This window comes from Gobio gobio (genome assembly GCF_949357685.1).
Source record: "Gobio gobio genome assembly, chromosome: 18".
NCBI lineage: Eukaryota > Metazoa > Chordata > Actinopteri > Cypriniformes > Gobionidae > Gobio > Gobio gobio.
The window spans coordinates 26,213,292-26,228,307 of NC_137111.1; the positions used below are offsets into that span (position 1 = coordinate 26,213,292).

Genomic DNA, 15,016 nt, shown 5'->3' on the forward strand with positions numbered 1-15,016 from the left:
AGACCAATCACCGCTCGCACAGCGGTCGCTTAGAAGTGACGTACTAAATGTTAAAGCGTGTTCGCATGGCAGCTGTCTGCAGAGGGTGAGCTATTGCAGTTCATTTTTGTTTATAATATTAAACGTAATGTTATATGTTGAGTTAAATAACAAGGGTTTAAGCTATGTGGATAAACAACATTTGTAGTTTATTACCAGGCGTAGATAACATTCTACTGCTAGAAATGGGGATTTATCTAGACTGTTATGTGTAGTGTATGCATTCACGAAAAGGTTGTAATTAGTTTCTTCATTAGACACTTTTGTACAGGGCATGACTTCTCTCTCTCTATCTCTCTCTCTTTCTCTGACCAACAGATCTGGCAGACTTTTGTTCCTTGTGCAGAAACATCACAGTTGTATCTCTCTGCCTCAAAATTTAAACCAGTTTGCAGGAATTTCCCTCCAGTTTTCCACTGTACTCCATTATCAGCAAGCCATGACTGACCAACCCCACACATCAACTGATCTGGGGCTCTACAAACCCCCTCCCACCGTCCGAGGAATGACAGAACTGGACCGGGCTGCTTTCAATCAGACAGTCAGTGTTCCTGCCATACGGATACCAACCAACGTTCTGAACAAAGTGGTGAAGAGTTTAAAGAAAGTGGCACTGCAGAGGCCAGGACTCAAACGGGTCGTGGATGAACACGATGAAGATGGTAATAAAGATTGTAGTAATGGAGAACATCGGCTGCTGCTACTGGATCCGAACAGCATTACATCTACAGATTCATTTGGCAGCGAGGAGGCAGAAGCTCTGAAAGCATATGCGGTGCCTCAGGAGATCCGGAGATATGAACTGAAACTCACCTATGAGAACCTTAAGAGTGAAGAGATACTGCGAGCTGTACTTCCTGAAGGACAGGACGTGACATCAGGATTTAGCAGAGTGGGCCACATCGCCCACATGAACCTGAGAGACCACCAGCACCCCTACAAAAAACTGATTGGTAAGAAGAGATATGAAGAGAAATTAACCAAAAAACACCAATTAAAGGGATAGTTCACCCAAAAATTCTGTCATCAACATCATTTACTGAACCTGTATGACTGCCTTTTTTCTGTCAAATACAGATGTGTTTGTGTTTTTGGCCATGCAATTATAATCTGTGCGGTTCTGTTTTATTTACCCCAAACGTTATATATATATATATAAAAATGCCATCATAATTTTTCTTAGTTTTTTATTATAATTTTAGACTTCATTTATTTTTATTTCGGGATTAGTTTTTATTTATTTTCAGTTAATAATGTTTAGTTCTTCAACTTATTTCAGTTAGTTGCCTGTGCGATATTGAAGAAAAAAGCAATATGCAATACCTTGTTAAATAATTTGATATGCGATATGATATTGCTTTAAGTGTGTAAAATATATTTCAATTATATTTTAAAAAATATAAAGAGAGAACAATACCATTTATGTGTTTCACATTCTTTCTGGGAAAAGAAAGCATCGCTAAAACTTCTGAAAGTGACCAGCAGTGTTTTAGCAAAAATGTATGTCACAAATCTGACACTATCATTTTAACATCAATGTAAACAAACAAAACATGTAATGCCAATATTTAAATACCAAAAACTCTTTGCTTGACTTGGTAATGTATAGTTATATCAACCTAAAACTTAACATCAAGAACATCCAGGTAAACAAAGACACAGGGGTGGACGATTATTTTTGTTATTTTAATTTATCTTTGTTATTAAAAATAAGAACTAAAAACAGTAGTCTTCATATGAATTAAATATCCACTGATACATATTAAAGCTACAAAGGTTATTCAGCCAAGAGCACTGAGTGATTTTCTCTTTTTCTTTTGTTGTTTGACAGGCAGCGGCAGGTTTACTGTATTAGCAGGCTGTCACTTTAAGACCTAATGCACGGATCCTATTGACACGAATTCGGTTTCTTTCCCCAACTGATATCGTTCACTTAAAGCATAACCGACAGTGTTTACATGAATACTCGTCAAGACAGCCATTTTGACATAACTGTGTGTGTATTTGACAGTTCGAGTGTGTAACAAGACACAAAACAGAACTGAAGGGATCACACGCTTTTAGAGCGGCGGCTTGTGCGCACGTTTCGGTGTGTGTGTCAGATAGCAGACAGCGCAAGATTGCAAGGAGTTGTTTTTCGGGCAAGTTATTGCATTTAATAACTCTTTTTAATGTCAAGCAAGTCACATAAGTAACAGTCGTGTGCTCAGTCTATTCTCTGCTATATGCGTCGACCTAAAACGTACACTTTTCACAATGTTGAAGTAGCCTATTAAAATCATTCAGATATTGCATGTCGTGATATGAACATTTGCAATATTTCGATATATTGCACAGCCCTAGTTGCCAAGGCACTAACATTTCTCATCTTAATTTTTTTATCTATTATTTGTCTAATATAAAGCATTATTTCAATAACAAAAATATTTTCAATAGTTTGAGTTGACAATAATAATCCTGGTTTGGAGTGACATGAAGGTGAGAATTTTTTTGGGTGAACAATCACTTGAAGGTTAAATATGTTATTTTCTAGACTATTGTGGCAGGGATTTGATTCTACAATCTGAAATAATTTGCCAAGGTGTCTTGCCACAAACAGACATTATGTTTTGTTCCAGGTCAAGTAATCATAGATAAGAACCCCGGCATTACCTGCGTGGTCAACAAGACCAACACCATTGATTCCACTTACAGGAACTTCCAAATGGAGGTTTTGGCAGGCGAGAGTAACATGGTGGCAAAGGTGAGTTCACCGAATGTATGGATGCAGCATAAACATGAATTATTAAAGATACATCTGACTGTAATCTACTTTTTTTCCCCTCTCAGGTACGGGAGAATGGTGTATTTTACGAGTTTGATTTCTCTCGAGTGTACTGGAACCCTCGACTGAGCACCGAACACGAGCGCATCGTTGCCCTCCTTCAGCGTGGCGATACTGTAGTAGATGTTTTCGCCGGGGTCGGTCCGTTTGCGATCCCAGCGGCCCGTCGTGGCTGCGAGGTCCTTGCTAACGACTTGAATCCGGAGTCCTTCCGTTGGCTCCAGCACAACACTAAGCTCAACAAGGTCGACCGAAAGATAACATCGTTTAACATGGATGGACGGGACTTCATTCGGGGACCGGTCCGGGAGCGCCTGCCTGCTCTAATGAAAGGATCGCAAAAGATTCACGTGGTGATGAATCTCCCCGCACTGGCTCTCGAGTTCCTTGATGCTTTCAGAGGTCTGCTGGGTCCAGAGCCACATCAGAATCTTTCCTGCCAGGACGACAACCTGCCTCAGGTGCATTGCTATGGCTTCTCCAAGGAAGATGATGCTCAGAGGGATGTAGTGGAGCGGGCAGAGGCTAGTTTAAAGATTTCCCTGAAAGGACAGTGTTCTGTACACCTGGTGAGAAATGTGGCACCAAATAAGGAGATGATGTGTGTGAGTTTTACCCTGCCGAGAGGGGTCCTGTACAGCGCACACACCCAAGACAGAGGTAAGAGACCATCACACTCACTAGTAGTGTTATTTGGTAGCAGTAGTAAAGGGGTCCTTGATTATGATTTCACTTTTTGAACGAATTTGCAGTTTGAGCATAAACAACATCTGTAAAGAAATCGCTTTTTACGTACTACAACAAACGGCTCGTAGGGACTACAACAAGCTTCTTCCATCACAAACCCTAACATTTACATAAACCCTGGAACCGGGAGCAAAGGGAGTGAGGCAATGTTGGGCTGCTTTAGAGAAGAGGAAGAGTTGTTGTAGTAGAGCACATTTAGGAATTGGCTCAAGCTGTCGCATCAGTCTTTTCACATTTATTGCAATAAAGTACGTAATACAAATGCAATAGCATGTCATAAAAGCAAGATGACAACACAAGTTATAACCATAATTAAACTAAACTATACTATACCTCTATCTATCTTCATGCAGCATATATTCTTTGGCTCTGAAGTTTTTATAGATTATCATGATTTTATAACCTGACGTCGTCATTCTCAGATTCTAGTCAGAATATGAGTCTGATACTGCTCCATTTGGGCTGTGATTATGAGGCGTGTTTCAACCGAACCAGGAATGAAAATGCCTCTGCACGCAATTGGATAGACCTACAACCAATCAGAGCAATGGAGCGACGTATAGTTGTCAACAGAACTCAACTCCACGCACGCTGGAAGATGATGATGAGTGTAAATGATCTTTGCCGGTGTTGTAAAAAATAATTTAAGGATACACGGAGTACTTACCAACACAATCATCATTTTTGAGAGACATAGTAAAGGTGAATGCATATATGAACAAGTTTTCCGTTTAGTAAACAAATTCAACCCAATCGGTCTTTGGTCACGTGGATGATTGTTACTGTTGATCTTTCCATCATCGTATAAAGCCCGCCCTGACAATTTGATTGGTCCGAACAGCTCTGGTTCGAGCATAGTTGCTCCACAACGAATCAAGTCTAGACCGAACTTCCCGACCTCAAATGTTGTGGTCGGGGCTAAATTCAGCTGGCATCCAGGATAATGATTATCATGACAGAATATGCTAATCAATGACTTGAAGATAGTAACTCCACATCAGCTACATAAATTCATCAGCTAAGCCATTCAGAAATGTCCTGTTGTATTCTACATGTTGTCACTTCTTCTAGAGTCTCTCCATCATTGTTCGACTCCGATTTGAACATAAAAGGCTGAACAGCATTGGACATTTTCAGTGCGCGTCTGAAGGAGGTAATTGACCTATTGGTAAGCCCCGCCCCACTTAGTTACTGTTGCTAACTCGGACAAACAAACGGAGTTGCTATATCTTACAATGACAGCTGTGTGAAAACCTTATCCCAAGGTGTTTTTGGACACAGAATGTAGCGTATATCCCGTCCGAGTGATGGCCAAACTTTACTGATGGTTTATCAAGTTTATTATGTCCTTTTTCACTCCAAAAAAATCATCGTTAGAGCTGAACAAACAAAGCATAAGTGCGCATTAACGTCTCATTCACAAACTCTCTCTCCATTGCATTACCATTAACATACACAGCAAATTACACAAAAACACTCATACAACTAACAGTAAACAAACATATAACTTACACAGACCATATGCCTTTTCGAGGGTGCAGTTAATAACTGGTAAACTTTGTATCTGCAAAACAACTCCGATAAACTGCGTGCAAGCTCTTTCTTTCACTACCCGTAGACTATAATACCCATCAAAATAGGAGTCCTCCTTAGTAGAACAGATAATGTAGACCTTAAACATATCTAAAATTATTATAATATTATTAATTAATTTACATATAACCAGTTTAATATGGAGAGGCACTGAAATGTAGACCTTCGTGTTTTTGACCTACAGTGTTACATGACGTGAGAACAGTTAGTTATTTCGGTTTGTATGTTAGCAGTGACTTTAATCGTAACTTAACGAGAGTGTGACAAACAGAAAATCCTCTCAGGATACCTGGAATCAGTGTTACAGTACATCAGGCACGACATTTTAGCATTTTTGTAGCATAAACACCATCAAACCGATGAGAGCTTCGGATTTTCCAATGTTTCTCTATGGCGCTGACACAAAGATGTCCGAGTTCCGGTCCCAGTGCAACTGATACTCAACTGCTATTGGCTCATCTACGTTCGAGGGGAGGTGCTTACCGATACGTCAATTGGTGCTGCTAACAGAGCTCTTGAAGTTCCGCCCTCTTCAGCTCATTTGCATTTAAAGGGACACACTCAAAAAGTGTAAATTTTAACATGCTTAATTATCTGTGGGGTATTTTGAGGTAAAACTTCACATACACACTCTGGGGACATCAGAGATTTGTTTTACATCTTGTAAAAAGGGGCATAATAGGATCCCTTTAAAACATGAAATAAAGATAGTGTTGGCGGGTCATTTCTGCTGTACTAAAATGTCTCTTTTCTTCCATAGACACTTCAGAGGAGCCGTGTCCTAAGAAACAGAAGTGTGAGGATTTGACCAACTGAAAAAACTCAGTGTTTGTTAATTTGCCTATTAAAATGGTTTGTATTTTTTGTTCTTTAAATTTTTTTTAAAATAAATTATCATTCCATATGGGTGAACACTGCATTTCTTTGAAACAATCACACAACCAACATTGATACAAATACTTTTTTTTGTGTGTTTATTTAACTGAAGCAGCATTACAAAAATAACAAAACTGATTAACAAAAATATCTGTACACCTATTAAAGCTTGTTTATGTTTATGTCGACATAAACTTCACATAGGCCTTCTGAAGGGGCCTTATTCACAAAGTCCTTCACAGGAATCTTTCCCATGTGTCTAAACACTCGCAGCCTTTCTCTTTGCTTGTGAGCGAGTCTTTAGGTAGACTGATGAACAGGTGGCGTGGGAGTGACCCTAGTTTTGTAAAATCACAAGGGGAAGAGGCCACTGAAAGCGTCCTGGATGGCGCGATGGCAGGCCAGTCCCGATGTATAACCACCAGCTTGATCCTGAGGAGACGCTGTGCGCACATGATTCAGATACCTGCACACAGAGAGAGGATGATTGCTTTAACAGTGAATAGTTTAACAGTAGGTTCCACAATAATGGCTTTGAGTATAATCTGGTTAATCCTCTAGGGGGAGCAGCTCTCATGGATTTCACAATGACAAGAACCAATTTCATTTTAAAAGAAAAATAAAATGCCAACTATTTTTCCTAGAATTATACAGTGTAAATGTAATTTGATATACACTACCCTTAAAAGTTGTGGTCGGTAAGATTGTTTTAATGTTTTTGAAATCTGTTTTGAAATGTTTTATGAACTCTTGTGCTCACCAAGGCTGGATTTATTTGATCAAAAATACAGTAAAAACAGTATTATTGTGAAATATAAGAATTTAAAATAACTTAACTATTTTAATATTAATGTAATTTATTCCTTTGACTAGTTTGTAAAATGTAATTTATTAAAGTTTTGTGATAGTCTTTGACAAAAGCAGTTATTCTAATATGCTGATTTGTTGCATTTCTTATAATCAATGTTGAAAACAGTGATTTTTTTTCTTTCAGAAAAGTTCAAAACAACAGCATTTATTTCAAGTAGAAATATTTTGTAACATATAAACATTAGGCCTATAATAGTCACTTTTTATCAAATTAATACATCCTTTGCTGAATAAAATCTTACAAATCTAAAAAAAAAATAATAGACTCCAAAATGTGTAATGGTAGTGTATATTACTTAAAGGGATAGTTCACCCCTAAAGAAAATTCTGTCATTTACTCACCGTATGAATTTCTATCTTCTGCTGAACACAAAAGAATACATTTTTAAGAATATGGGTAACCAAACAGTTGATGGACCCCATTGACTTTTTCATACTATGGAAGTCAATAAGGCCCATCAACTGTTTGTTTAGCGACATTCTTCAAAATGTATTCTATTGTGTTCAGCAGAAGATAGAAATTCATACGGTGAGTAAATGATGACAGAATTAACATTTTTTGGTGAACTATCTCTTTAAGTCACAAAATAAGAATGTAGTTGCTTTACATAACTAAAATATCAATGTTAATATGTAACAACACATCAAATATTTAATTTCTTTATAAATATTTTGACAAATCGACAACTGCCTGTTACCCACAAACAACTAGGACATCAGAAACCTAATGCTTGTGGGCGAGACTCTGAGATCTCACACTAGCCCAGCACCCTTAAAACACTCCAGCAGCTGGAGTCCACAGCGGCCATTCATTATGAGAGAACTGAAAATTACATGTAAACTGATACTACAGTGAGAGGAAGAGAAAGATGGAAAGAGAGAGGGAAGGATAGGAGAGGGATAGAGAGGGTCAGGTATCATCAGAAACACTTAAGCTCCTCTCAGCTTCACACGCTTTCTAAACAAACAGAGATTACTGAAGCGCTGGACCATGAGCTAATGCACACAGAATGCTGCTTCAGTTCTCCATCATTAATCCACACAACACACACATAATTCCACAAGTGAATCACTGTCATCACATTTAATCCAGATTCTATTGCTTTTAGTTTTTCCTGAAGTACTCAAGACAATCATGTCATAAAAGCATTGATGATCGGAACAATAAAATAAATCTTAGGAACAGCAAGAAAATGATATCCATGGATTGTAACAAAATGCTCTAAAATTGCTATATTCAAAATCTGATTTGGATGTTTGAAATAAAACCATAAAAAAAAAATCAATAGAATTCTGGATCTTTAAAAAGAAAATGGAACAAAATTCTATTTGGAGAAAGAAATAAATAAAATAAAAAATGTCTTATTCAACAAAAAGTCAACATGAAAGTGCTTGACCTTCAGAAAATATTGTATGTCCACATCAGATGGTCAAATGTAATATTATAAGAAACATTTTCCATAAATTATAAATTAAGACGTTTTTGCAAAACTCAAATAAATGGGACAATTTAAAACCCTGATCTGTGTGATTTTATGTTCTAGCAATAAAACCCAAGCAAACAAAAATTACATAATAGTAATACAAAATGTAAAAGATGCATCTAGCTTGTTTGCAACCAAATGTTGGTTTTGTAGTTATTAAAATAAACTGTTCAAAAGTTTGGTGTCGGTAAGATTTGTTTTTGAAAGAAGCTTTTAATCTCATCAAGGGATTTTGTTTGCTCACAAATACAGTAATATTGTGAAATAGTATAGCAATTTAAAAATCACTGTTTTCTATTTTAATTTATACCATGGTCTGTCTGAATACCCTATTCTGATTGGCTGGAAGGTGTGCAATAAAATTGCTTAATGCACAGGTAGTTCCAAGTCAGTTTAATAACCTTAATGCGATGATTTCATTGAAGCGCACACACACACACACACACACATCACTCAGAGATTGCGCTGTGCACAGAAACATTTAGGAGCACAGAAACGTATCAACGCTGCCCTGTGACTTTTATTAATAAAATAGCTTCGCTATTGAATCGCTAAGCCTACATTATATTTCTCAGTAACATCACTGTTTTTGAAGTAATTAAACTTACAGCTTCATTGTTAATAGAGATGCTGAACAGACGAAGGTAGTTCACACATGCATCTCTCCTCTCTCGCTCTCAATTATGAATTCAAATAAATGCTATCATTTATTCAAATAAATGTAATGTTACAAATTACTTTATCTCGGTGTCTGATTCAAAGCTGTCAGAATGCTAGATCTAACCAGCCGTAACTGACAAAAATAACAGTCATTACCCTTCCAGTCAAATATTGTGCTGCAAACATCAATAACAGCTTCATGAACAGCTTGTCAATGCTGGAAAATGAGCATGGTATAAGCATGATAATCCACGGTTAGCTGTGCTTTAACAATTTTAACACACTAAACATAAATAAACATTCTGCTGATTTGGTGGTCAAAGAAAATGTCTAAATGTGACACAGTTGTGCTTATTATTTTGTACGTTTATTATTAAGTTTTTGTAACAATGTAGAAGTCTTATCCTTGCTGGATAAAAGTATTAATTTCTTTTCTTTTTTTTTTATCTTACTGGGTCCACATTGTTTAACAGTTATGTAGGGTAAACGTACCTATTAAGCTCACCAAAGTCTACATTGAGACATTTTAGTGCACAGGGTATTGGTTTCAGTGTACAAGAAGTTATGTTAAAATAAAAGATTAATCTCTCACACAATATCCTTTCATTTTAAATGACAAAGGCATTTTAATTAAGATGTACATCCTTAAATGTAAAAAATCTGGCTGTGCTTAATGAGTGGGTACATGTTTGTGCCCTTTTAGCACACCCCTGTTGCCATTAAACCATTTTTTGGGAAATTCTTGTTTATTTTAAACAACATTTTTAAAGAATCATTTTATAAAGATTAACTTGAACTTATCTTTTTATAATCTGAGCTCAAAGATAGTAGTGTGCTTAATGGGTACTTGAGCTTAATAGGTACGTTTACCCTATATTTTTGATAATTAAGATAAGTTAATAATAATAATACATATTTTGACATGAATGAAACGGTGTCACACCGAAGGGGAAAGATTTAGAAGAAAATTGGAAGGTTGTTTGAGGTGACTAATGTGAGGGTTTGGACAGTGACTAAAATGTTTGGGAGGATTTTACTGGCTGTCTGACTCTGGCTCCAGCTCTCTGATATATCCTTCATAAGATGGACACATTGTTGACATTGCTCATGTAGTCAAACGGATGATATCAGGGTTGAAATTGACATGAACTGAACAATGTTTTTAGTTAAACCACAGAGCTGTATCAGTGCTGACACACTGTGGTGACGATGATGTCAGCGGGATCTGTGTTTTATGCCAGTGTGTGTATGTGTGTGTGTGTAGTTTGAGAAAGTCTTTCCGAGCACAGAATTCAGCACAGAAATGTTCCCATCAGAAAAAAAAAGAGGAAACTCTCAAGCAGCTGCTGTACAATCTGTCATTTTAACAGGGTCAGTGTCACACACACATTCCTCAAACAGATCCGGTTGCCCGCACTGCCATGTCAGACACACATATACCAAACTACAACTCATCCACAACACAAATATCCTCATCAGAGTTCAGAGAGCAAACTCATCTATGCAGGAGCCAAGAGTCGACCTGGGATCCTCCAGGGCATAACGCGCCATTAAAACCTACTGGTCCAAAGGTACATTGCTGTTTACAGAGCATTGCTGTGTCCGAAATGCATGAAGACACAAATCATGGTTTATGTTGAAAAGAGAGACGGCAACAACAAAGTCTGAATGAGGCGAACGAAAACACACACATGGGAGATCATGTGTTTGAGCATTCCTTGTACAAAGAAAAAGCCGCACCAATGCGAAATGCAAAATTCACTCAAATCTGTGGATTTAGAGAGAAAGAAGGAGAACAAGTTTAGTTTGTCCATCCATTATCCATAATCTGCCCTCGGGGTATGGTTTTAAAGTTTAACTCTCTCTTGCTACCTCAGAAACAGGAGCCATTTGCAAGCCAAATTTACTCTTGAAGCCAAGGCCAGAATCTTTGTTTTAGGCTTGTTTGCATATGCAAATTTCAAATCAGGCCCTCAAAATGCAGTTTCCAAAAAAAACGTACAGACCGCGAGTGATGGACGGATGGATGGAAGACGTGTCTGCAGTCATTGACCCTTCGAACCCTACATTCTTACAGTTGGAACTAATTCACACTAGAAATGCCAAGTATTTTATAAAACAGATGGTATGGACAATCCACCACTTATGATAAAATAAACACCTTTTTTAGCAGTGTAAAACATACTAAAAACTAGGTAGGTTTATATGTCATGAACAAGATCTTCTAGCAGAATGATGAACTACCTTAAAAAATGATGTCTGCTTAACATTTTTATTAAGTAGTAATAGAGCTGTAGTTTTAGAACTGGCTATATTCACAATATCTCTTGTACTTTTTTTTACCGAAATAAACAATAATCAACCAGACTCATGTTGAAAAACAATAAAGCTACTGACCCTGTCCACACATGCTCCCTCTTCTGACCTGCTGATGGATTACTTCCTGTCTGGCACATGATGACTTCCTGTATGGCAAAGTGTGTTTCTATAGAAAATAGTCTAAACATTGGCATGGTGATGAAAGCATTTTTTTTTCATTGCCTGAAGGAAATTTGACTGAGAAATTATGTAAAATTCTTCTTGTGCAGTCATATACCTATTTTTTTAAATAAATACTGCATTAAACTTGAAAATAATGCAAAATAGAAGCATTTTTGGACCCCACTGCATAAGCACAACACAAAATAAATAATAAGAGATAGTTGTCCAACAGCTATAAATTCAGCTTTTCCATCACAGTATATTAAAATAGAAAACAGTTACAAAAGAGCAAAAACTTTTCTTCTTTTTTTATCCTGCTGATCCCAAACTTTTGTATGGTAATGTATTACTTGAATTATTTCAAAACTTTAACAAAACCGAATTAATATAATCACAGACTCTGATACAAGCTGTGTCCTGTCCAATAACTAATATCTTCCTTATCCAAAACTCTGCAGACATGCCTCCAAACTCACCAGAGACATCACTCAACACTGACTGAAAATGTGTGTGTCCTGAGAGTGTTTGAATGAAAGATTACCGATCATTCAAGGGGGACTTGTACAGACAAACTTTGAAATATATTTATATGCAACATTGTAAGAGTAGAGGGACATATTAAAGCACTGTTATCTCCCAAAAAGTAGGGGGACAGACTACTCTTTTATTCATACAACACACACACATACAATTGAAAACTGTGTGTGTGGAGAAAAGGAAACTTCAACCCAATCACCTCCTTTCAAGACACACACACAGCTGTCTTTAATAAAATGCCCCACCCAATCTGTATTTATACAGGTACAGAACAGGGACGGACAAATAGGATGGGGTTCGCCCCGGGGGGGAGAAGGAAGTGAATACATACATGACCCTCCAAAAACACAAACCCGTCCAAAATAAATCTCCACTAACTCACTGTCAAAACACACTAAGACAAATAGCAAAAAACAATCTGTCTCTCTGTCAACCTCACACACACACACACACACACACACAAACACTTAGAGTCTCGTCTGCTCTTGACTTCAAAAGACTGAAGCTGGACAAATTCTTTGATGCAAAAACCGAGGAAAGAAAACGACGGAGAAAAAGAAACAAAGAGACAGAGTGATCCACCCTATCGTCTCTTTTCATAACCCTCAATCTTTTTCTTCTCCTGTCTTCTGCTTTTCAGCTCAAACCACATCATAAGATCCTCTGCTGAAGATTCCGGTGTGTATCTATCTGTGTGTGTGAGTTCAATACAAGTTAAGCTCTATCAACGGCGTCTGTGACTGAAACGCATTTACAATGAAAGTCTGTGAGGCAATTGTTGCATTTTTGCCCCATAGACTTCAACTGTAGTGTATAATTTAGAATTGCAATAAAAATTGCACAGTAGTTTTTTCCTCAAAAAACAAAAACATTCTTAAAGGGATTGTTCATCAAAAAGGTTCTATAAAATGTCTTGAATTACTGCAGTATACTTTCATGATTAACAGGGTTTTTTCTAGTGATATATAAATAAGTATATTTAATTAATACAATTTAATCTAAAACTAAAGTAATTAAAACTAAAAATGATCCCATGATGGGAACCCCCAAGAGGTTCTATAAGCACCTGACAGAATCCTTTAAGGTTCTATATAAAACCTTTTCTTCTAAGAGTAGACTATTTAAATCTTATTTATTATGGAGTGGGTCGCATCATGGGAGCAGATATATTATTATAAATTATTATATGGGTAGGGTATAGTTAATATAAAATGAAAAATAGATTTTCAGAACGAAAAGCATTGCATCAAATCAAAGCTAATCACTAGTATAGATTCTAAGACTGTGTGTTTGAAAAGGGTGAGAGTATGTCTTACAGAGAAAGTCAAACTTAAGTGAAGCGTGAAACTGCAAGCATTGCAAAAATGTCAGCAGACTTCCTGCTTATCCTGGGAGCAGTGCACCATGGGAGATGTGGTTTATTTGTTTGAATAAGAGGTCATTTATCTCTGTCAAACACACGCATTCTCACTGACAGAAAGGGGAGAGAGAAGGTATGAAAATAAAAAACTAACCCTAATGCATGAATATTTTATTTTATTAAATGTAGTCTGTTCATCATTGCCCATTAATTTACTGGCATACTGATAAATAATATAATATAATATAATATAATATAATATAATATAATATAATATAATATAATATAATATAATATAATATAATATAATATAATATAATATAATATAATATAATATAATATAATATAATATAATTAATATAATATAATATAATATAATTAATATAATATAATATAATTAATATAATATAATATAATATAATATAATATAATAATGCAGTTATTAGAGAAGGGGGGGCAGCAGAGTCTCTACTAACAGCGAAACTGTACGTTTATCTGCTTCAAGAATAGAGCGCCATTATTACCTTGCTAGTGAGGAATGGCATGTAGCTTTTAAGTTGTTAAACTATTTTACTCATAAAATCATCAGAGCAGTGCTAACAACACGTTTCTGTGCAAGTGTGTGTCCGTACTGTATGTGTGTGTGAGTGAGTGAGTGAGTGAGTGAGTGAGTGAGTGAGTGAGTGAGTGAGTGAGTGAGTGAGTGAGTGAGTGAGTGAGTGAGTGAGTGAGTGAGTGAGTGAGTGAGTGAGTGAGTGAGTGAGTGAGTGAGTGAGTGAGTGAGTGAGTGAGTGAGTGAGTGAGTGAGTGAGTGAGTGAGTGAGTGAGTGAGTGAGTGAGTGAGTGAGTGAGTGAGTGAGTGAGTGAGTGAGTGAGTGAGTGAAAGTATGTGCTTTCCGTAAATAATAAAACGTAATTTTGTGACCAAAAAAAAAAAGTAAAGTAATATAATTAATATAATATAATAAATCACATTAGCAAAATGCAAGTGATTCTTACCCTTTTCTGCCCAAGTGATCCAGTTCTGGAACGGGTGGCCCATATGTGTCAATGTACAGAGGCTGATAGACGTACAACACCTCCTCCACACGAGACACGGATGCCAAAGACACGGTCTGACCCTAAAGGAAAGAGACAGACAGAAAGACACATTTTAGCAGTGTTTTGGCACTAAAAATGGACAGATTGTGTAGTCAATAAAAACACTACTAAACCAAAATTTAGATAGAAAATTTAGGAGCCCTCTCTCCAAAACCCCACCCTCCAACCCAAACACGTGCATTGAGATCACTTCTGATTGGTTAAGTGTTCTAAAAAGGCATGGGCTGCTCCCTGACACATGTTTTACAAGGCCGTCACAGAGACAAGTGTGATTCCTTAGGACAACCATCAAGGAAGTAGGTATATGTTATGTATAGTATTTAAAAAATATATTTGTTTAGAATAACTTAATGTTACATTCAATTTCAAAAGATATTACTTTTTGTTAAATTTTCTGATAACTTACTTTTTATCTTACTTTATTTTATTTATTTATTTCACATT

General features: G+C 36.6%; 2 protein-coding genes across 3 annotated transcripts in view; one reads left to right on the forward strand and one right to left on the reverse strand.

Moving 5' to 3' along the window:
* The first annotated feature begins 31 nt into the window (after positions 1-31).
* Positions 32-6,184, forward strand: trmt5 (tRNA methyltransferase 5). Of its 2 annotated transcripts, XM_079843140.1 has the most exons (5): positions 32-85; positions 358-992; positions 2,658-2,782; positions 2,869-3,523; positions 5,964-6,184. In XM_079843140.1, the coding sequence occupies exons 1-5, from the start codon at positions 48-50 to the stop codon at positions 6,017-6,019; spliced, it is 1,509 nt and encodes a 502-aa protein (XP_079699266.1). In that variant the 5' UTR covers positions 32-47; the 3' UTR covers positions 6,020-6,184. The 2 variants fall into 2 exon arrangements, with proteins under 2 accessions (XP_079699266.1, XP_079699265.1); XM_079843139.1 differs by lacking the exon at positions 5,964-6,184 and having other exon boundaries at positions 51-85; positions 2,869-3,618.
* Positions 6,153-15,016, reverse strand: part of mnat1 (MNAT1 component of CDK activating kinase) — a 28,995-nt gene continuing 20,131 nt past the window's right edge. Inside the window, exons 7-8 of the mRNA XM_079843141.1 lie at positions 14,471-14,592; positions 6,153-6,545 (exon numbers count right to left, since the gene is read on the reverse strand). Coding sequence (XP_079699267.1) covers positions 6,431-6,545; positions 14,471-14,592 — 237 coding nt within the window. The 3' untranslated portion in view covers positions 6,153-6,430. The remainder of the gene's footprint in view (positions 6,546-14,470; positions 14,593-15,016) is intronic.